Source organism: Gobio gobio, assembly GCF_949357685.1.
Source record: "Gobio gobio genome assembly, chromosome: 25".
NCBI lineage: Eukaryota > Metazoa > Chordata > Actinopteri > Cypriniformes > Gobionidae > Gobio > Gobio gobio.
Window position 1 is genome coordinate 1103137 of NC_137121.1, and position 23495 is coordinate 1126631.

General features: G+C 44.8%; 1 protein-coding gene and 1 long non-coding RNA gene across 2 annotated transcripts; one reads left to right on the forward strand and one right to left on the reverse strand.

Moving 5' to 3' along the window:
* Positions 1-9: 9 nt before the first annotated feature.
* On the reverse strand, positions 10-14610 carry LOC307121894. Its single transcript, XR_013815992.1, has 5 exons — positions 14471-14610; positions 13815-13936; positions 13662-13711; positions 294-557; positions 10-131 (listed from the first exon to the last, which is right to left on the reverse strand). It is a non-coding gene; the product is annotated as an uncharacterized lncRNA (long non-coding RNA).
* A 57-nt stretch (positions 14611-14667) lies between these two features.
* Positions 14668-23056, forward strand: LOC307121895 (E3 ubiquitin-protein ligase RNF19B-like). The gene is made up of 4 exons (XM_079809675.1): positions 14668-14828; positions 21521-21624; positions 21816-21965; positions 22045-23056. The coding sequence occupies exons 1-4, from the start codon at positions 14756-14758 to the stop codon at positions 22498-22500; spliced, it is 783 nt and encodes a 260-aa protein (XP_079665801.1). The 5' UTR covers positions 14668-14755; the 3' UTR covers positions 22501-23056.
* Positions 23057-23495: the final 439 nt, after the last annotated feature.

The following is a 23495-nucleotide window of genomic DNA, read 5'->3' on the forward strand; positions in this document are numbered from 1 at the left end:
ATTATAAATCTGCTGGATTTAATGCATATTTTTAAGACAAATACGGGGTAAATGCTTTCTGGTAAAGTTACAAAGAAAATTATCAGTCCCTTTCATCCTTTTTGGTGGTGCCTCCAATGTATCAGGTTGACCTGCAGCAACAACAACAACAAATAGAATAAGTTGGTTCATTTTAAAAATACATTCACATTTTAACTATATTTAAATGTAATTTAAATTTAGTTAAAATGTAGACATTCATTTTAACTATATTTGTAGACATTTACACATTTAAAAAAACCCAGAACTGTTACCTCCAGATGGTGATGCATGTTCTTCCCTGTCATTATCTACTAGACCTTTGTGAGGAGTCTCTTGATACTGAAACTCAAAGTTCCTATTCGTGTCTTCTTTTCCTCGCTTTCTCTGAGGACTTGACTGATATTCGCCTGAATTATTCATCTTGATATTCTTGCTGTCTATGTTGCTGATATATCTAGGCAAAATAATGACTGGCGAATGTTGAATTTTGAGTGAAATGAAGAAGGGAAGACTTTTCAGCTCTGAGACATTAAAATCTAAAAAAAAAGGGGGAAAAAAAAAACATATGAGGGGAAGACATCCAAAATTGTATTGCATTGCATTTACATTGTTTTGTTCTAAAACATTGATGTTTGCTTTTATAACTGTTTTATACGTTTTTGATTGTCAATAATTGTTAGTCACATTTTTCGGCACTGGAGTCATTTTTGCTTGGACAGTTTTCTCTTGGGCAGAGAATATACCGCAATCCCAGACGGAGTAAGGAAAGTCTTGGTTACGTATGGTAACCCTCGTTCCCTAAAGGACGGAACGGACACGTACGTCGGACGTAACCGACGAATTGGGATCACTTCAGGGAGCCCCTATCAGCTTCGAGATATAGAGAACAGGCCAATGGGCCATTGGCGTGTGAGATTTGCATCTCGCGCTCCGCCCCGCACCACGGGTATAAACAGGAAGCGAGAGCAGCGCACTGACGTTTTTCACTGAGGAGCCGAACTAGAGACTCGGCCATGCAGTGATGGTAAGGAACTGTGGCGACGGGACGAACGTCTCCATTCCCTCCTTCAGGGAACGAGGGTTACCATACGTAACCAAGACGTTCCCTTTCAGTCGGTCACTACGACGTACGTCGGACGTAACCGACGAATTGGGATCCCTTTGGAAAACACCATAGTTACTACCACTTCCAGCGCCCAGCGATGAGCCCCTCAGACCCCGTCTGTACATGGCGGGAAAACTCAGGCAGGGAGAGTCACACTGCTGTTCTGCAAGACCCACTCAGCAGACTGTTATTGGATAACGCTGGGAAAGCGTGCCCGGTGGAACGCTGCGGAAGCCACATCATGCCCGGAGGGAGTTACCATGTGGAGAATACACGTATGGACTGGCCTTGGGCAGTGCAACATACGGCAGTCCCAGGGGTGGCCCCGGCCGATTACGGCGGGGGAACAACACCGTACTGAGACGGCAGAAGAACTCTGCCGAGGAAAAGACACAAGCTCGCCGTAGGGAGCTGTACTGTGGAGAATACACATATGGGACCGCCGTGGGGGTCACAACATATGGAACCCAGCCTGACACAAGTTCCACCAATGCATACGAGTGTTAGACCTGCCGTCGGATGCTCCGCCACATCCGACTGCCGTGGGTTGCGGAGGACTCGACAGGGTTCGCCGTTCTGGGGAACTCGACTGGAGCAGATAAGCGCACGTATCCGTTCCATGGGGAAGGGAGTGGCGCAGCAAGCCGACATTTAGAATGGGCACTCTGGTGTTACTGACTATGGGAAGTGAGTACACAGGAAGATACAGACTCTACACGGAGGCTATAGAATCTAGCGAACGTGTTAGGTGTCGCCCAGCCCGCAGCTCTACAAATATCTGTCAGCGAGGCGCCACGAGCCAGCGCCCAGGAAGAAGCAACACCCCTTGTGGAGTGGGCTCTAACCCGAGCGAGCAGGGCACGTCTTGGGACTGATAAGCCAAGACGATGGCATCCACTATCCAGTGGGCCATCCTCTGCTTGGAGACAGCCTTTCCCTTCTGCTGTCCTCCGTAACAGACAAAGAGCTGCTCTGAGGTCCTGAAGCTTTGTGTTCTGTCAACATAGGTCCGCAGGGCGTGAACTGGACAGAGAAAAGCCAGGGCTGGGTCTGCTTCCTCCGAAGGCAGCGCTTGCAGGCTCACCACTTGGTCCCGAAAGGGAGTGATGGGAACCTTGGGCACATATCCAGGCCGGGGTCTCATGATCACATGAGAGTTACCAGGCCCGAACTCCAGGCACGATTCGTCGACCAAAAATGCCTGTAGGTCCCCTACCCTCTTGATAGAGGCCAATGCAGTCAGGAGTACTGTCTTTAGAGACAGGATTTTCAACTCTGCCGACTGCAAGGCTCAAAGGGCGCTCTCTGTAGAGTGGTTAGCACCAGAGTTAAGTTCCAAGAGGGTATAGAGGAAGGGCGAGGCGGATTTAGTCTCCTCGCCCCCCTCAGGAACCTGACGATCAGATCGTGCTTCCCAACAGACTAACCATCTACCATGTCATGGTTTGCGGCAACATAAACTTTGAGGGTGGAGGGAGACAGCCTTCGTTCCAACCCATCTTGTAGGAAGGAAAGCACTGAACCGATCGAGCATCTCCGGGGGTCTTCACGGCGAGAAGAACACCAATCGACAAAGAGGTTCCACTTCAACGCATAGAGGTGCCTCGTAGAGGGAGCTCTAGTGGAAGTGATGGTGTCTACCACATTCTGTGGCAGGCCACCTAGAACCTCCGCGTCCCGTCCAGGAACCAGACATGGTGCCATAGGGTGCCCCGTCTCTGAGTCAGGAGGTCCTGCCTCAGAGGAATGGGCCAAGGAGGTGCTGTCGCGAGGAGCACTAGTTCCGGGAACCAAGTCCGGTTGGGCCAATACAGGGCAACCAACAGGATTTGCTCCTCGTCCTCCCTGACGTTGCACAGTGTCTGTGCAAGAAGGCTCACTGGGGAAAACGCAAATTTGCGTAGGCCCCGGGGCCAGCTGTGTGCCAGAGCATCCGAGCCGAGGGTCCCCTCGGTCAGGGAATAAAACAACTGGCAGTGGGTCATGTCCGGGCGGCAAACAGGTCTACCTGTGCGGTCCTGAAGCGACTCCAAATCAGCTGGACCACCTGGGGGTGGAGTCTCCATTCTCCCGGGAGCACTGGCTGACGTGAGAGCTCGTCGGCTGCACGATTGAGCGGGCCCGGAATGTGGATGGCACAAAGGGACCTCAGATGCTTCAGACTCCACAGGAGGAGATGGCGGGCGAGTTGTGACATGCGGCGGGAGCGTAGACCACCCTGTTTTCTTTGACCTACGCAGCGGCCGCAGTGCTGTCCATACGGACCAGAACGTGCTTGCCTCTGAGCGGTACTTTGAAGCGGCTGAGTGCAAGACGAACTGCTAACAACTCATTGCAATTGATATGCCATTGCAGTTGAGGCCCCGTCCACAGACCCGAAACTGCTTTGGGTGCTCGAGCCCCTGCCCTTTTTCAAAATGAATCAAAGTGCCCCTCTCAGAAACATATCAAGGATAATATCGTGGTCAATAAAACTAAATAAATGTGATTATTATAACATGACAATGTATACAATAGTAACGAACTGCTCAAAAGTCGGACAGTTTCTGTTGAGGCGTGGCCATAACGTGTTGCTATGGTTGCGTTGATTAACTGCTGATTTTCCACTGTTCGGAAACGGCTCTCGAGCCAAATATGGTCCTTTCAGAGTGTGTGGCCTTACGGGAAAAAAGTAAACCAATATTTTTTTTAATCCATAATCAGAGCTAATGTGTTGATTTAATTACAAATCTATATATTATATATTTTAAAGTATTACACAATTCACCAATGCCCGTTTGTCATGTATATACACCAACCAATCGTGATCTAGCAAAGCAAGTTCAAATTCCATTGGGCGATGTGAATTGGAGCGGTAATTTTCTGTTCTTATTCATAAATCGGTTGAAAATTACATGGACAGACAATCTAACGTTTGTGGAACGATTTCCTGCGGTTTGTGTCATTTTTTAAATTGCATCACTGACAAAATGGATTTTAACTGACAACAAACAAATCCCTGCACAAAACCATTGAGCAGCAAACGTCGCATTAATGGTAAGTATTGTTAAATTCACTTGTATTTATGATACACCGTTTACTATTTCATGAAACTATCAAAGTTAGCAAACCCAAGTGCCAGCGGCACCTACAGGCCTATTATGTGAAGTGTAGGCTGGCGAAATGGTGACGTGAAAGGACTTTATTATATTAACGTTACCATTTTTGAATATTGTGCAGCATTATCAAAGAAGTCTCTTATGTTCTTCAAGCCTGCATTTATTTGATAAAAAACAGCAATATTGTGAAATATTATTAAAATAATGGTTTTCTATTTTAAAATAATTTAAAATATAATTTATTCCTGTGATCACAGCTGGATTTTCAGCATCATTACTCCACTCTTCAGTGTCACATGATCATTCAGAAATTATTCTAATATGAGGATTTAATGTCAATGATGGAAACTGTGATACTCTTTTTAAGATTGTTGGATTAATAAAAAGTTAAAAAGAACATAATGTATATAATAATATTTCACAATATTAGGCTACTGTTTTTTCTGTATTTTTGATTAAATAAATGCAGGCTTGATGAGCATAAGGATATATATATTGCCCCTTTTTTACATTTGAGCCCCTGCCCCTGAAGAACTCTCTGCATGGCCCTGAGCCCGTTGTACGTGGCACCCCAGCAGGATGAGGCATCCGTGGAGACAACAGAATGCCTGGACACTTGTTCTAGAGGCACTCTTGCCCGTAAAAACGAAGGGTCTGTCCACGGGCTGAAGGTTTGGCGGTATATCGGTATCACTTGGACACGAAGGGTTCCGCTGTGCCACGCCCATCTCGGGACTCGGCCGAGTAGCCAGCATTGAAGCGGTCTCATATGAAGCAGCCCTAGCGGCGTTACTGCAGCTGCTGCTGCCATATGCCCCAGGAGCCTCTGAAATTGTTTCAGTGGTACCGCTGTCCTGCGTTTGAACGAGTTCAAGCAGTTCAACACAGACTGGATGCGCTCCTGGGTGAGGCGCGCTGTCAGACCGACCGAGTCCAGCTCCGTACAGAGAAAAGAGATCCTCTGCTTGGGGCAGAGTTTGCTCTTTTCTCCCTTGACCTGAAATCCCAACCGGCTGAGGTGCCCCATGCTCTCTCATGGGAGCAATGACCGCCTCCGCGACTTTCGTGAAGACACGGGGCGACAGGGACAGCCCGAAGGGTAAGACTCTGTACTGATGTGCCCGTCCCTCGAACGCAACGCGTAGGAACGGTCTGCGTCGAGGGAAAACCAAGACATGAAAGTACATGTCCTTCAGGTCGATCGCTGCCAACCAATCTTGGGGACGGATGCACCTGAAGATGCGTTTCTGCGTTTAGCATTCTGAACGGCATTTCTTTAAGGGACCGATTCAAGAATTTGCAGATCCAAGATCGGCCATAACCCGCCGCTTTCCTGGGTACAATGAAGTACGGGCTGTAGAACCAGGACTTCATATCGGCTGGAGGGACCGGCTCTATCGCGATCTCTGCCTGGAGCACAGGGGCGTCCTCCTTCGACACGAAGGTGAAGTGAATGCCCCTAAGCTTGGGGGAGCGCCAGGCGAACTGAATCGCACAGCCGAGTCTGATGGTACAGACGAGCCGGCGAGACAAGCTTGGAAGCACTAGCCAGGCTCCCAGTGACCGTGCAAGCTGACCAACAGCACCACAGATGTACCCGCAGCGTGGCAGCGTAGCGGCGTGCAGGGACCCGACTCAGGCGGCATGATAGCGGCCCAAAGTGGGGTCTGAGTGTGCTGTGCAACACTACCTGCTTCCGCTGAGGGGGTGTACGAGTGTGGGAAGGCCGCTTATGTGCATCCCCACAGCCAGCACCCCCTGCTGGTGATTTGGAGAGGCACCAGGGGGTGATAACGCATGGGAGCGTCGTACACCAGCAAGTGCACTCTCTGATTGAAGGAGGGGCTGAGCGTGACAAGTCTTTGCGGTGTCGCAGACGGCCTGCCTCACCTCCTTCCTCAGCGGGGAACAAGAGCGGCGAGGCATAGCGTCGCACACTGTCGTCCTCGCACCGCTGAGAAGAGGGGAATGGGAGTGGCGAGGCTTTGTAGCGTCACACACTGCCATTCCCAAACTCCCGAGACCCAGAGGTATTGGAACTGCTCTTAAGAATTTGGGTATCACTGGCTGTTTTTAACACCAGTGGCAGAACAGAATTACCAATGATTTTCCACCCAGCCCTCCTCCGGGGGCAGAGCAGCTCCTGACCAAATCCAGGTCAATGGTGTTTCTGGACCAGGGTGGACATCGTCTGGCCAAGGGCCAGCCCTGTGCGCAGCTCAACCTCGGCTCAGAACTACCCTCGTGCACTAAGCAGGGCGGAGGTGGCCTGCCAGTGGCACTGACACCCCACCGATGAGGGTAGTGAGAGAGAGGAAAACTTTATACAGATTATGGCCCTTTTGGTGTTCCATATTTTGGCACCAAATAGTCCCACAATGCCAAAGCCTTCCAATGCACATCCGGGAAAGACAAGGGGCGGGCAAGGCAATTTACGTGTTGTACTACGCCTCAGCCACCCGGGAAAGCATGGCTGTCAAGTATGAATCTGATTCAGCAAGAGCGCCCACTATTATAGTGGGAATCTCAGCATCACCATTTCCAACATATAACAGCCCTATCTCCGATGCAGCGATTGACATCTGTCCTCTGCTAGAGCCCCAAATGAAACGCTAGATCCTTTTTTTTTTTTTTTTAAGGACCAGCAATCCCATCTGTAAGCTACCAGCAGGCATGTGAGACAGTGAGCGTGGTGGTGAGACGGCACACGGTGCGCTGAACACTCAAGCCCTTATGAAAAAGGCAAGGCGAACAACGCGCAGACGTGGCTATGCTCTCATGAGAGAGCATAGACCACCCACGAACACAGTCTCAACATGCTTGTGATGCGATAGAGGAGTGAGGGGCCCACAGAGATGTATGCGGCGGGGAAGCCTCACTGTAATCCTCAGGTCACCCAGGCTTATCAGCCAAAATAGTCCCCCCTCTGGTGCACCAGAAAAGAGACTAGATCGGGGTATAAGCGAAGGGACTCAACCCCGTTTGAGGTTTCATAGTCTCGACCACGCATCTGCAGCTGTCACCCGGCAGCTAGACGGCACACGGCGCGCTGAACACTCAAACACTCAACCCTCACGCAGAAGGTGAGATGACCAGCGCGTCGACGTGATCCCGTTCCCCTGAGAGAACACGGATCACCCACGAACACAGTCTCAACATGTTTATGCGAGAGGGATCGTGGCCGTCAGGACAGGAAACAACCGCATCCAGAAACGCACGGGTGGAATGACGTCTTGAAAAAGACGCAGTGTCACACCCGTGTTGCTCTTTTGTGAGGAAAAGCTCTTTAAACAGTGCTGAAGCACCCAGGGGAAGACACACAAGAGATAGTGCAGTCCTGTGTCTGCACTCACTGAGACAAACGCCCTCACTGAACCGACAGTTGCTGTGAGAACAGCAGTTTGTTATGCTGATGCAGCGGTGAGCGCGCGATCGCGCTGATTGTGCCTTTTCGCCAACACAAAGCGTCCTTCTCGTTCTCTAGAGAGAACGTTGTACGTTGAACGTCACCGACTGAAAGGGAACAACTCTTTTGGAGTGTATTTTAGTGCATTTTATTTTAATGAAGGAAAAAACTTTACGAGGCCGGATTAGATCTCAGAAACTCTGACACGAATAACAAAAGTTCTACCACGAGAAAATTAGGGAATCTAGACAGTGAATGCAGATCTTATTCAGGACTAACAATATATTGTATTATAGTAGATGTAAGAATGAAATCACAATAAACATCAGTTCTATGTCAATACCTAAAACTCAATGTATTATTGAAATTGATTTCTAGACATGTTTTATGTTTTTCTACAATTGTTATTGTACATATCGTCTAAGGTTACGTATGTAACCTCTGTTCCCTGAGAACAGGGAACGAGCGCTGCGTCTAGCTGACGCTATGGGGGAACGCCCTCGGCGTGACTGGTGTCTGAAGCTACTATCGAATCACGGCAAAGTCTTTGACCGACGTCAGCCCATGACGTCATCAACGTGCGACCCGGAAGTATAAAAGGGCGCCGTGCCAACACATACACATCTTCTCGTCTGAAGGGACTGTATGGCAGATAGGCCCTGAAGCATGGCAACGCGACGCAGCGCTCGTTCCCTGTTCTCAGGGAACAGAGGTTACATACGTAACCTTAGACGTTCCCTTTCGAAAGGGAACTCTCGCTGCGTCTAGCTGACGCTATGGGGAACGATATACCAACGCCGCCATGCTGAGGGGAGTGTCTGCCATTGGCAGTGACAACTGTCAACTCAAGTAATTCATAGAAAAACCTGAGCGATTCCCCCTGAGGTCCTGGGCTGACAGTGACAGCACTCCCTACGGTCATAGCCCAAGCTATACAACTAAACGGAACCCTAACGCACTGCGTGGAGTTCCATCTAGACAGCTCGAAGGCCCGGGACCACTACTTCCAAAGAAGGGGTCCCTTCAAGGGAATGTGGCTAGGGGACCCGAAGGAACCCCAGCCAGTCACTACTCGGGAAATGTTCTCCCGAGTGCCACCAGGGAGGCCTGACCTGGTGCCCTAAGTGTTATGGACACTTCGGTTTAGCCAACCCTGTCTGTTCAAACAGAGCCTCTGGATGGTGCCCAAGGGGCGTCCAAGCTAAGGGACTGAAACACAGGCAGTCTTACTTAGCCCGGAACTCAGAGACGGGTTATCCAAGAGAGCAACACTCAGCGTAGTGCTTTTCAACCCTTGCTATCGAGGGGAGTCTGCCTGCTCAAATCAAGGATCTACCAGGTGCTTGTGTTTCAAAGCAGTAGGGAGGCCGAAAGGGCCTTAATGACTGATCTAACAGGGAGGCCTCATGAGAGGCCTACGACCGTCTGACCAGGCTCAGGCGGCTGAGCACTCATAGACGACCCTCATTGAGGGGAGCAGCTGAGCCTGCCTGGCGAGTAACCTCCAGCTGTAGGCCCAACTACCACAAGTTCTCACAGAGAACTGGTAATCAAAGTGCCTAGCTCAGGAACTTCAACTTCAAGGAGGCCCTGTGGGCCTACTACTTGATAGCGGGTATTCCAGGGAGGCCTATAGAGGCCTACTACCTAACCGCAAGCCATGCTGGAAACCCAAGCATCCAGGCTCGGGACTCCGTCCTCAGGGAGGCCTTAGTGAGGCCTACTACCTGACAGCAATACCGCCTGCTGAGGTTACCCTTGTTTTCTCAAGGAGGCCTAATGGAGGCCTACTACTTGACAGTCAAGCTACGCAGGCTAGTCGGGCATCCTGTTTAAGGAACCCGTCCTCAAGGGAGGCCTATTAAGGCCTACTACCTGATAACCAGCCTTTAGGGAGGCCTGGAGAGGCCTACTACCTGATTGCAATACGTGCCAAATGACTGGGTCCCAGGAACACCTCAGGGAGGCCTGATGGGGCCTACTACCTCGTTCGAGTGACCACCATCTGGGACTCGACAGTCAAGCTACGCAGGCTTTTCGAGCATCCTGATTTAAGGAACTCGCCCTCAAGGGAGGCCTATTAAGGCCTACTACCTGATAAGCAGCCTTCAGGGAGGCCTGGAGAGGCCTGCTACCTGTATGCAATGCGTGCTAACTGTTTTCAGATGACTGGACCCCAGGAACACCTTAGGGAGGCCTGATGGGGCCTACTACCTTGTTCGAGTCAGGGAGGCCTATTAAGGCCTAGAATTAACAGCAGGCTCTCAGGGAGGCCTGATGAGGCCTACAACCTGCCTCTGAGAGTGACCACAATCCGGGAACTCAACCTCAGGAAAGCCTAGTAAGGTCTTAGAGTTAACAGCAGGCCTTTCAGGGAGGCCTGATGAGGCCTACAACCTGCTTCTGGTAGTGATCACAACCTGAGAGCTCACCCTCAAGGAGGCCTAGTAAGGCCTTACACCTACCAGCGGGCCTTCGGGGAGGCCTGATGAGGCCTACAACCTGATAGCCTCCAGGCTAGCTGTCCTGATGCGCACATCGGTACATACCTCCAGTGAGGCCTGTTTGAGGCCTTCCAACTGATAATGCGCCTTGTTCAAGAGGCCTACTGAGGCCTACAATTGAAAGCCGACCTTCAGGAGAGCGTATTCACCCCTATTTAACCTGATAGCCAGCTAGGCTAGTAGTACCTTGATGCTTAAGCATTGTCACCTGCCTTACTAGAGGCCTGATAAGGCCTACCACTATCACCGTTATTCTTGAGAACGGTGCAATCCTTCCTGCTAACTGGGACAGCCATGTTTGAAAAATGTGGGTTGTAGTAATATTAGACCCAACGGCTCGTTTTCATGGAGGCCTGCTGAGGCCTAACACATGATAGCTACCCATTACAATGGGGACCCGTTCCAGGGAGGCTTGTAGAAGCCTACAAGCTGTACGAGTTTCGCAAAAACGAGAAATAACTGCCAGACAAACAAACTGACTGCTATTAAACCCAACGACTCTCAATGAGAGGAGGCCTCTGATCTAAGTACAACAAAAAAGGTGACGGTGCCTCAGCAACGCGCCTCCTTTACCCACATACCAACTGACGCCGTAGCGCTCAGTCGTAACAGAGACAAACTAATCCAACCTGCAGTGGCTTAGGGGACCGAAGACACATAATAACCCTAGGCGGTAGACAACCACTACATTCTAACAGAAAAGTGTGCTACCGCCTAGTAATCCGCAAACATTTCAAAGAAAAGAGCGGCGGCCTAACAATACTCTCAAATGAGAGGAGGCCCATCTTCTGATAACCATAAGCGGTGGCCTATCTGGCGCCATCTTGACCAACCAGGGAAAGCCAACACACGCTCACACACATAGCCCAGATAATGGTGCTGTGTTCAAGCCTAACTAAGCAGGGGAAAGACAGTTCTCTCTGATGAATACCCAACTCTATACAGGAACCTGGGGTCTGTAAGAAATACATATTTTTAGTATAACATACAAAAAAGACCACTCTCACCTGCGGCATGCTGAGCGAAGACTCATTGTGCAGTTCTCACCACCATGTTCTACCGCCCATGAATGCCTGAAAGGGGCGTTCTCACTTTCCGGGCGGGCCATCAGAACATAGTACTACTCATCATAGGCCCGCCTCAGGCCTGATGTAAGAAGCGCCTGGGTAAAAAGTCATAAAAAGACATAGAAAGGAAAAAGGAGAGGGCTATGATGTAACCGCCCTCAAGGGAAGTGACCCATTACCAACGCCTCCGTTGGGAACGTTTGTCCTGGATCACCTCCCTTAAATCCTTTTTCCCCCCGCGGGAGTCCCGTCTCCTCTGTGCCCTGCTCCTCCAAGGAGGGGGGGCACGAGAGGAGACGCTAGCCCTCTGGTCCTGCCTACGGTCCTCAGACCGTGAAGGACCAGGTCCCGCCTGCCTGGGTGGGGGCGCGGATCTCAGCGGTATGCATGTTTTAAATGCCGCTGAGCGCGCCTTCGCCTCCCTGAACTTTCCAACCACCGCCTCCACGGAGGTGCCGAAAAGCTCAGTAGGCGAAACCGGTGAATCGAGGAGAAAACCCTTTTCTTTCTCCCCGATATCAGCCAGGCCCAACCACAGATGCCTCTCCGTAACCACCATAGCCGCCATAGAGCGGCCGATAGCAGCAGCAGTCTGCTTGGTGGCCCGGAGAGACAGATCTGTGGTGCGGCGCAGCTCAGCAACCGCCTCAGGGGACAGCCCGGCCCCCTGGTCGAGATCCTCCAGCAGGTCCGCCTGGTACGCCTGCAACACCGCCATCGTGTGCAGGGTCGCACCAGCCTGACCTGCTGCCGCGTATGCCCTGCCATTCAACCGCGAGGTAGTTTTCAGCGGTTTGGATGGCAGAGATGGAGCTCTCAGTGTCGACACCTGCCCAGAGACGAGATAGTTCGCAAACGTCTCGTCTATGGGAGGCATCGACACATACCCGTGCTTACCCACTCCCTCGACATCAGCAAAGCTTGCCCGCTGATGTCGGTGAATGCGGGCAGAGAACGGGTTCTTCCATGCCGCCTGGACCTCAGTATGGAGGTCCGGTAGGAATGGAAGGCTCATCTGAGGTGCTGGTGTATGACCGGGGAGAAATCGATCGTCGAGCCGTCCACGAGCGACCTCTCCCCCAGCGCGCCGCCAGGGCAGCCTCAGCCTGTCCGTGGCGCGCTCCATAGCATCCAGCAACTCGGCATACGCGGGACAGGGTGGCTGAGAGGGTCCAGGCAGGTCCTGGTCGCTCTCATCATCCTCCTCAGCCATCTCCTGCCCGTCCCGAAGAGCACCCGCTGCAGGTCTCGGCGGAGAACCATCGTTCTCCACATCGACCTGCAGGTCGCTCTCGTCAGCCGTTTGATCGTCCGAGAGTACCACACCTCTCTCCAGACGATCAGCGAGCTCCATCTGGGAACCCCATGAAGTGCGCCGCCGCTCCGCCTCAGCGCGAGCGGAACTCACATCAGCAGCCCCAGATGTTGCACCCTCTTCCCTCGAGAAGAGGGCCAGACGAGAACGGAGCGTTCTAACTGGAAATTGCTCACAGTTTGCACAGGCAGCTCCCTCGAGAACTGCCTGTGCATGCTCTTCGCCCAGGCAATAAACGCACAGAGAATGTGTGTCTCCCGGTGTCAGAAATCTCTGACACGGGTCAACACACTTCCTAAAGCTCTGCCTCTTCTCTGTGCGTTTCATCCTTTTCCTAGTTTAGTAATACTTTACCAGATCTGCAGATACCGCTTCAAACAAACAGTCCCTGAAGACGAAAAAGATGTGTATGTGTTGGCACGGCGCCCTTTTATACTTCCGGGTCGCACGTTGATGACGTCATGGGCTGACGTCGGTCAAAGACTTTGCCGTGATTCGATAGTAGCTTCAGACACCAGTCACGCCGAGGGCGTTCCCCCATAGCGTCAGCTAGACGCAGCGAGAGTTCCCTTTCGAAAGGGAACTGATATAGCATTGTATTAGCATCATGTCCATGTGCTATCAGGATTGCGTGTGCATCCAGAGATGGTCTTTTGTTGCACTATTATGTTGTAATGTGAGAAAAAAAAACAGTTGTTCGGGCAGCTTGGTTTCAATAAAAGCTGTTATTGGACTAATAAGGAAGTTTTGAGTTCTGAAACTCACAGGATATTTTTAGTACAATGACATCCTATATGTCAAAAAATCAAGGAAAATCAATGAAAACTTATTATATACTTCTTAACCTTTATTTTTAAGACAATTTCCATGGATCCGGCCCAAACGTGAAATACCTCACATACATGATAATATCTAGGGTATATATGCAAGTAAACATTAAAAAGCAACATTAGTGTTAAGTGTGCCACTTAACTTCTACAAAGTTTACCAGATAACAAGAAAGAGAGATTTTGATTACTATTTGAAATGCTGAAATTAGGATTGGGTAAGGTGTATAATTGTGTATTGCAATTATTTATATGCTGTAATTGCTTGATCTCATTGCTTTAAAGAATTAAAAAAAGTTGTGACATATGAGAACTTACCATGCAGCACAACATGTTTACATATGTTTGGATTTGGAACATATTTGAACCTGCATTCCAGTCAATAAACAAAAGAAAATCACGTTAGTAATCCAATTAAGTGGACGCAGTACATGGCATTATAGAAGCTGTTGTTGCTGAAATAGCACCTACTGGGTTTGGTTTACTTTTCCAGCCTCCTGGAATATACGGGTACAGAACAAGTACCTGGTTTTGATTGCAGGTCGATGTACACGTGGCTGTAAATGTTCTCGGATCACAGTACAAATCATTTCCTTATAGAGAGACACACAAACCAACAAAGACACAGGCACATTTATTTGAATACACAATATGGCAAATCCCCAACTAACCAGTTCCACGGGAGGTTTTGCTCTTGCTCACAGATCACAAACAGAAACTGAACCAAGCAGCTGTGAGTCACTATCAATGGCAGACTAATTTACATCATTACATTAACTTTCTTTATCTATACAATATGAATACAATTTGAGTATATATGTTAAGTGGTTGGCATTTGTTGAAAACTGTGGAGAAAAAGAATGTAATGTAAGAGAAAAATCAATACAGTGCAACAATAGGGCATCTTGTAAAACATCTAAATAACTGAGCCACTAAACAACACAATCAAATAATAATGTAAAATACAAGTGATAATGAATCACAGACTTTTTTTCTGCCACCCAAAAAAACGGCAAAGACTCGAGGAGGAGAGGAACATATTTTAAAGCATTGCTTTTTAAACAGAATACTCCATGTACTTCCACTTTTCTCGTTTTTTTATTTCACTAAATAAAATAAAAACTCACATTAGTGAAAGGCTCTTCAGTTCATCTTTTTTACAATAGCCTTGCCTCGAGCAGGTTCTGGCTTCAGCGCTGTCATCTTAACACCCTTCATGTGTCAAATGTTGTGCGTAGAGCCGCAGTCATTCTTGATAGTGTTGTACAAATGAAGACTGAAGAAGCGCTCCACCCTGAATGAAACTCAATCACGTGATTTCCAGGATCTGAAAGGAAAGAGAAACTGTCGAGCGACACTTAAACGGCCGGTGCGCGCCTGAAAAGCGAGCAATTTGAGAAATTCACTTCAACATGTACAATGCCGAGAAGCAATATGATGGATCTGAGAAGGATATTGTATTCGTGAGAAACTGCAGTGATATTGGTAAGTTCATTACAACCTTCCATTGGTCTAAAATAAAAAATAAAAAGCCTAGCTAAGTAGAAAGTGGTGACGATGCTTACACATGTTATTGTTCTAAACCAAACAAATACAAAAAGGAACTGGTCTCAAATTTGGGTCTGGAGCAGTGTGATAACTTAATGCTGGTTTATTTCTGCATCAAACCTTCTCGGATCTACCTTGCGTTTATAGTTCTGCGTTTTACAATGACAAACCTTTACGTAATGTTTACATTTGCGACTGGAGAAAAGCTTTTCGGAACTGAATCAATTGAACCATTTGCTTCGCAAAATGATTCACTTTCGAAGCGCTCGAAACGCCACACGCTGGCGACTGGTTATAACAGTGATATGCAACAAATACTCGGGTCAAAAAAACCCTTTTACAAACCATTCCAAATTAGAAGTGTAATCAATTAATTGTAATTAACAAATCGGTAACATTTTATTAATACCGTCATTAATAGGTAACAGGAAGTTGGCTAATGCAGGAGTCTAATACTAGACATTAACACTTCTACTATTAAGTCTGGAAACAAGTTTAACTAATTAGTAAGTAATTTCAAATTTAGGTAATCAATAATTACTGAATGGGATTGGACTAATATGTAACTATGACAAATTTTTTTTCTCCAAAAAACCCAAAACGAATTGGATACTAATCACAACACTGTGTCTGAGATGATGTGGGCAATAATATTTTTTTACTCTGACTATAGTCATAAAACGAATTACTCAAGTACTAGTCACTCTTCAAGGAATAAGTAGCCTACACTGTACAAAAACATGAATCATGGGTCTTGTAATTTTCACAAAATAAATTAAGGTGATAATTAAAAATAGTGTGTAGGCTATATTTTCTTAAGAAAATGGGGGTTCAGTGTTGTATATAAAACATTGAGAACCAGGCACGTGCAGAGGGGGGGGCTTTGGGTGCTCGAGCCCCTGCCCTTTTTCAAAATTAATCAAAAGTGCCCCTCTCAGACAAATATCAATGATAATATCGTGGTCAATAAAACTAAATAAATGTGATTATTATAACATGACATTGATGACAATGTATACAATAGTAATGAACGGCTCAAAAGTCGGACATTTCTGTTGAGGCGTTGCCATAACGCGTTGCTATGGGTTGCGTGCGTTTTGATTGACTGCTGATTTTCCTCTGTTCGGAAGCGGCTCTCGAGCCAAATATGGTCCTTTCAGAGAGTGTGTGGCCTTACGGGAAAAAAAGTAAACCAATATTTTTTTTCATCCATAATCAGAGCTAATGTGTTGATTTAATTACAAATCTATATATTATATATTTTAAAGTATTACACAATTCACCAATGCCCGTTTGTCATGTATATACACCAACCAATCGTGATCTGGCAAAGCAAGTTCAAATTCCATTGGGCATGTGAAGTGGAGCGGTAATTTTCTGTTCTTATTCATAAATCGGTTGAAAACTACATAGACAGACGACCTAACGTTTCGGGCTTTCGGTATGGTGCGCGCGTGTACAAAACGGTTATGAATGTAATCTATAACAGTTAACAGTCGGCTTGTTTAAAGCGCGGAACACACTTCAATCCGAGTTCCCACACGAACATATTAAGTATTCAGTCCATTTTATCACGAAATTCAAACGATAAATGCCGTTTTAACGCTCTATTATGTGACGTGACTGATAGACGCGTATCTGTTCAACTTCAAGCGGCAGCGCGCGGCGCAGGAGTGAACGCGATCATCTCAAAAGGTATGTTGAGGATACATTACAACTTACTGAAACGTATCATATGTTGTGCAATCGCTCCATCGGTGTTTCAACCGCGGAAAGACAATAAAACAGCTTGTAAACAAACAATGTCATGTAGAATCACATTTACCTCAGAAGTCATTCAGTGTCCACAGCTGTGAGTTCACTAGAGATTAACTCTTTCACTGAATACATGCACTAGATATATTCATTATATTAGCCTATATATATTCATTATATACCACTTAGCCTGTTAGTGATGTCTTGTTTATTTAATGTATGTTTAAATAAACCTGTCATGAAAATTACAGCCACTAAATGATTATATTTCAACAAATAAATCAAAAAATAATAATAATTCGATTTAGAAGTTACTGCAAAAACTGCCTTATGTGAAGCTTATGAGTGTTGATTATTATATCTAAAAATAAATAGCAACTGAATTTAGGCTAATAGTTTGGGCTCTGTTGTTAATCTTTAATAGCAATATGTAAGTAAGGGCTCCCTATATAGTTTACAGCATTATCTTTAAGAAACTTTTAGTTATAATTGAATTCATTTAAGGACAGACACAATTTTTTTTTATTAAACCACTGTTGAATAAAAATTAATAAAACCCAATTTTGTAAAACTGCTGTACCGAATCCGTACCGAACCGTGACTTCAAAACCGAGGTACGTACCGAACCGTCAGTTTTGTGTACCGTTACACCCCTAATATATATATATTTACATATTGCCCCTTTTTTACATTTGAGCCCCTGCCTCTGAAGAACTCTCTGCACGGCCCTGTTGAGAACATTTCACTAATAAAACCAAGAGATACATTTTCCCATTTTTTAAAGGAAATTTAAAAAATGTTGAGGCTTGGATTGAGGAACCGATTAAACTGATGAAATTAAGGGGAAAAGGCTACCTATTTATTTTAAGAGAATTAGTTTAATTGTGCAGTTTTATTTAGAGACACCATTGTTAGTTCCCAGCATGCTTTGCCTATCGCTGGAAAGGAGAGTTAATATTGAAATGAAGTGTTATTTTATGTGTTTTTGAGTGAAGGGAAACATCTGTTATCAGTTATGTTTGAGATTTGATAGAGTTTCTGTTATGTTGAAGTTTTGTTCATTGTGTAGATCTTATGGTTGGGTTGTATTAATATTATAAAGCATGTTGCTTTGTTCAATGAGGAATAACTTTGCTAATGCTAGTGCATACAGTCTATTAACTGTACATCATGACTTAGGGTTTTTTCATTCACTTTAATGTATACCCTTTTTTTAAAAGTCAACTTAAAATAAATAGGCTATGCACATTTCACTAAAAATGTTTTTTTTTCTTCCATAGACTAAATAATTTAGGTAATTTTATATGATTTATTCCGGTAGATTGCATTAAAGAAACCAAGCCTTAAAACTACTCAAACATATGTGTGATAATGTTACCATTTTTTTAGAAAGTAAATAGCACATAACATTTTTCACAGTGTAGTGATCTGGGTTTCCCAAAAGCATCGTAAGCGTAAGTTGATCGTAGAACAATTGCCACCAATGGTATATGATCAGTTGGGAAACGCAGGCCATTATTTTAAAGTGGAAGTGATGTTAAATAATGGTCCAGATCACTGTGTAGTTCCTGCATAGTGACTAGTCTAGAAGTAATTATTAATGATACTTAAAGGGTTAGTTCACCCAAAAATGTAAATTGTGTCATTAATTACTCACCCTCATGTCGTTTGACACCCGTCAGACCTCCATTCATCTTCAGACACAGATGAAGATATTTTAGTGTAAAGCTGATGCTGAGAAAGGCTTCAGATAGGCCTCCATTGGCATTCAGTACATTTACACTCACAAGACCCATAAAAGGCACTAAAAACGTCGTTACAAAGTCCATCTCACCACAGTGACTCTACAATAATTTAAAGAAGCGACGACAATAGTTTTTGTGTGCAAAAAAAAATCGAAATAACACCTTTATCCAGCTTGTTCTTGTCTTCCGTGTGTGTCTCCACGACGCATGCGTGAGAATATGACGCAGATCCGGCGTTCGGACACATGACCCAGAAGAGATTTGTTTACTAGCAGAGGAAGACGCGAGTATCTCAGCTATTGAATTCTACACTGATCGTGCTTTAGGTCTCGGCGTAGTGCTCAAAATGGAGCTAAAGTGAGCATTTCATGAATTCCTGAACGCCGGATCTGCTCATATTCTCACGCATGCGTCGTGGAGACACACACGGAAGACAAAAACAAGCTGGATAAAGGCGTTATTTTGATTTTTTTTTGCGCACAAAAACTACTGTCGTCGCATCGTAAGATTATTGTAGAGTCACTGTGGTGAGATGGACTTTGTAACGACGTTTTAAGTGACTTTTATGGGTCTTGTGAGTGTAAATGTACTGAATGCCAATGGAGGCCTATCTGAAGCCTTTCTCAGCATCAGCTTTACACTAAAATATCTTCATTTGTGTCTGAAGATGAACGGAGGTCTGACGGGTGTCCAACCACATGAGGGTGAGGAATTAATGACAGAATTTACATTTTAGGGGGAACTAACCCTTTAATTATTGAGTAAGGAACTATCTCCTAAATTGTATATTATTTACTGATTAGTTAAGCTTGTTTGCATATTAGTTAGCTAATGCGACAACAATCACATAATTAGGAGATCGCACTGTCAGAGAAGTACAGGGAATATACACACATAACATAAAAACATGATAACAGAGTTTTAAAATCAAACTTTTTAAAAAAGAACAATCCATCACTTATGTTTAAAGAGCTTGGTTAATCAGACCGTGAGACTAATAGCTACTCGTCCATTTTACTATACAATTGTATAATTATAATGTATACCAATGAGAGCGCAGTAGACATGATGGAGTATAATATGTTAAGAGCTCGCTCAAGTACTGGAGATAAACCATTTAGTGCTTTGTAAGTAATAAGCAAGATTTTAAAATGTATGCGATGTTTAATAAGCAGCCAGTGCAGTGTTGACAGAACTGGGCTAATATGGTCATACTTCCTGGTTCTAGTAAGAACTGGAGCTGCTGCGTTTTGGACCAGCTGGAGTTTATTTATTAAGCGAGCAGGGCAACCACCCAGTAGAGCATTACAATAATCTAACCTTGAGGTCATCAACGCATGAACTAACTGTTCAGCATTTTGCATTGAGAGCATGAGCCGTAATTTAGATATATTTTTAAGATGGTAGAATGCAGTTTTACAGATGCTAGAAACGTGGCTTTCAAACGAAAGATTGGTATCAAAGAGCACACCCAGGTTCCTCACTGACGACGAGGACTTGACAGAACAGCCATCAAGTGTTAGACAGTATTCTAGGCTACTACTTGTGGAGCTTTTTTGTCCAATAATTGAAAATTCAGTTTTTTCTGAATTGAGTTGCAGGAAATTACCGGTCATCCAATGTTTTATATCAGCTCTGCATTCCGTTAATCTTGTGGATTGGTAAGTTTCTTCAGGGCGCGAAGAAATATAGAGCTGAGTATCGTCAGCATAACAATGAAAACTAACGCCATGCTTCCTAATGATATCTCCCAGTGGTAGCATGTACAGGGTGAAGAGTAGCGGTCCTAGCACTGAGCCTTGTGGTACTCCATACTGAACTTGTGCTCGCTGTGACATCTCTTCATTTACTGCTACAAACTGATAACGGTCACATAGGTGTGATTTAAGCCATGATAATGCAATGAGTCTATTCAAAAGAATGTTGTGGTCAATAGTATCGAATGCAGCGCTAAGATCGAGTAACACTAATAGACAGTGGTGGGCTGTAAGGGCCATCAGGGCCTTCTCTGCTGGCCCTGTCAAAATCAAAAATATAAAAAAAATGTAATAATTAAATCAATTTGTCTGAACATCTCTAAATTCAATTACTGACTATTTCAGTATGTTAAAATTATATTTCCAGAAAGAATGTGGTTATTTTTTGTGAGGCTGAGCTGTATTTTCATCATCTAAATGCATCAGAGCTCCGTGGACCAGCACTAATACTATAGCTAGCCTTCAGTTGAAGCTGCCATTTTCCATTGGATCATAACTTTGACTGACGTGTGTCATCAGCCAATCAGATTTTGATGTGTAGTGATAGAACGCCCCAGAGGCCCAGCGATGTGTCTGCATCGGCATCGGCATTGGCATCGGCTGATGTCATCAGCAGTTTGAACTGTTTGCGGGTTGTGAGCGATCTATGTGAAATAAGCTATGGCCGCTGCGGATGACGGCTGCGCGAGCTTTGTGTACATCCTGATGTCAAGCCTGTAACGTTAGCTGACAAGCTGTGTTTATCTGTGTCTCTTGATGTTCTTGTTGGTCTGTGTTTTTTGTTTGTTTCTGAGTATTTGTGTCAGTGAGTTGATTTTGATTAATTTCACCAGTTGCCTAAACGGTGACACTTGAGTGCAGTGGTATCAATAAATAGTTAAATAGCCTTTTATTCTCGCGTGTCCTTTTATGTTGTTTGCCCCCTTCCCAACGAGCACTTTGAAAGCGGGGGTCGTAACAGTAATGCATACAGTGCATGCTTGTATTTTGTATGTATCGGTGTGTGTGGTGTTGTTAAGGCAACGGCGTGGGGTGTGTTGATGGTTAGTGAAGGCCCTGACTAAAACTCCACGGTACGCTACTGCTAATAGAGAGATACAGCCATGATGGGATGATAAGAGTAAATCATGTGTAACTCTGATGAGAGCAGTCTCAGTGCTATGATACGGTCTAAATCCTGACTGGAAATCCTCACAGATACCATTTCTTTCGAAAAAGGAGCATTCAGAAATGTTTTTAGAATAGTACAAACTAGAGCAGGGAGAGATTAAGGAATAATGAGAGCATAGAGGAAGTTTTTGCAGGATGCAGTGCTGATGGACAAGATGAGATTTCAGAGTGTCTTTTTTAAGATGTATGATTTCCCCATCAGATCCATGTGATGATGATCCAGATGTTTTAAGAGCTGAATTATCCTGCGGTCACATCACTGGTCCACAGACACTGACGGACTACTGCAGAGTACAGCTGACTGATGTAAGTGTAGTTTTTAAATCATAAGCAGTTTTTCATTTTTTAATGCAGTTTTCCTTTACATTTTAATTTTTTTTATAATTATTATTATTTTATCCTATTGTCCAATGTACTGTGTGTAATTTTGAGATGTGAGTACTGAAATATCAGTACAATATCTTGATAATATTATTTATCAAAATGTTTAATTGCAGGGTAAAGCCGAGCTGAGATGTCCTATGTGTAGCGGTCAATGGTCTTACACTGAAGTGCGTAAACTAGCCAAACTCACAACTGAAGAACAGCAGTACTTTGAGGAAACTCTTGCCAACAACGCAACCAGAAAGATCGTAGACATCAAGAATGTGAGTATATTTCCTACAGCTTTTCTTTCTTACAAACATCAGTATGGTTAAGCTCATGTGCTCTTTCTGTCTCTTCCAGTGTCCTGGTTGTGACTGGTTGATTGAGAGATCAGATTTGTCTAATCTCAGCGTGCAATGCACCATTTGCTCTACAAAATATAAAAGAACCTTTGAGTTCTGCTGGCAGTGTTTGAGAGAGTGGAAAGGGCATCAGCCTCGATCTGATCGATGTGACAATGAAGGCTGTAGCAATAAAGAGCTGGATCTGCTCAGAGATTGTGCAAATATTATTTTACCAGATGCTGGAAACATTGAATGTCCAGCTGTTCGTGCTTGTCCAACATGTGGCATGCTGATCAACCACAACACAGAGCAATGTAAAAATATTGTGTGCTCTAGGTGTACTAAAGAGTTTTGTTTTGTCTGTCTCAAGCTCACACCTGACTGTCTGGAGTCTAGTGATTACTATATTCACTGTTCAGATGGTGTGGCTCCACGACAGACTTCATTTCCATTTTGGAAAATTAACCAATAAATTACAAATGCAGTTGCAGTTATGTGGTAGAATACTATTTAGAAAGCATGTGTAGTATAATATTATTATATAAAAGCCTATAATCAAAACGTTCACATTCAGTTGAGACCATCACAGCCTTCAAGAAACAGCTGAAGACACACCTCCTCTGCAAGCATGTTCCTCATTTGTAGGTCACTGTAAATAGAACTATATGCTAAATGAAAAAAAAAGCAATAATGCTAAAACTGCTCAGTGTAACATATTGTAAAGGCATAAGGCATGAAAATGGGTATTTGGGACAGGGTTAGGGTAAAATGCATGTCCTGGAATAGTTTTAGACTTTATAACAAAAGCATGAAGACATATTCCATCCTGCTGGCTATCTGTGTAATTCAAGACTACTATTGTGCATAAAAAGTGTCATGTATAATTTTCATTTTTTATTGTGCAATGACAGAAACTGTATGTCTGAATATTAAAGGGATTGTAGATATGTATGAGTATGCAGTCCTTAACTTCAAGTGTCTTTCAACAATAAAAAAAAAAAAAAAACTGTATTCAATCATTTAAACTGAATATTTCTTGAAAACCTAAATTATTACATTATATTTTCTTTATTTAATGTTTTACTCATTTTGGAAGGTTTGATACAAGCCAAGCCTATAAAGTGATTTTATTTTATTTAGATGTTTTCTTTAGAACTTGTTTCCATACTGACACAGTTCTAATCAAACAGACTCTGTTTAATGAATGAATTGGCTTTACAAGGAACATTGTCTACTTAGTGTATAGAATATTTGCTTCTTATTAAATTCAGGCAATTGGCTGATGAAACATTGATTAAAATTAAGATACAATTTATACAAAACAAAATTCACTTTAAAGAAAGGCTTTCAACAAAACAAAACTTAATGAAGTTGTCAACATCATTTCTGACCTTATGTCTTCTGACATATTGCACATCTTTTCACTTTTCATAATCATAGCCTAGATGAAATTTAAAAATAGCATTA

Coding starts and splice junctions, on each gene's coding strand:
- LOC307121895 (XM_079809675.1), top strand. CDS start 14,756: ATGTACAATGCCGAGAAGCAATATGATGGATCTGAGAAGGATATTGTA. Junction 21,625..21,815: donor GCAGAGTACAGCTGACTGAT/GTAAGTGTAGTT, acceptor GTTTAATTGCAG/GGTAAAGCCGAGCTGAGATG. Junction 21,966..22,044: donor AGATCGTAGACATCAAGAAT/GTGAGTATATTT, acceptor TGTCTCTTCCAG/TGTCCTGGTTGTGACTGGTT.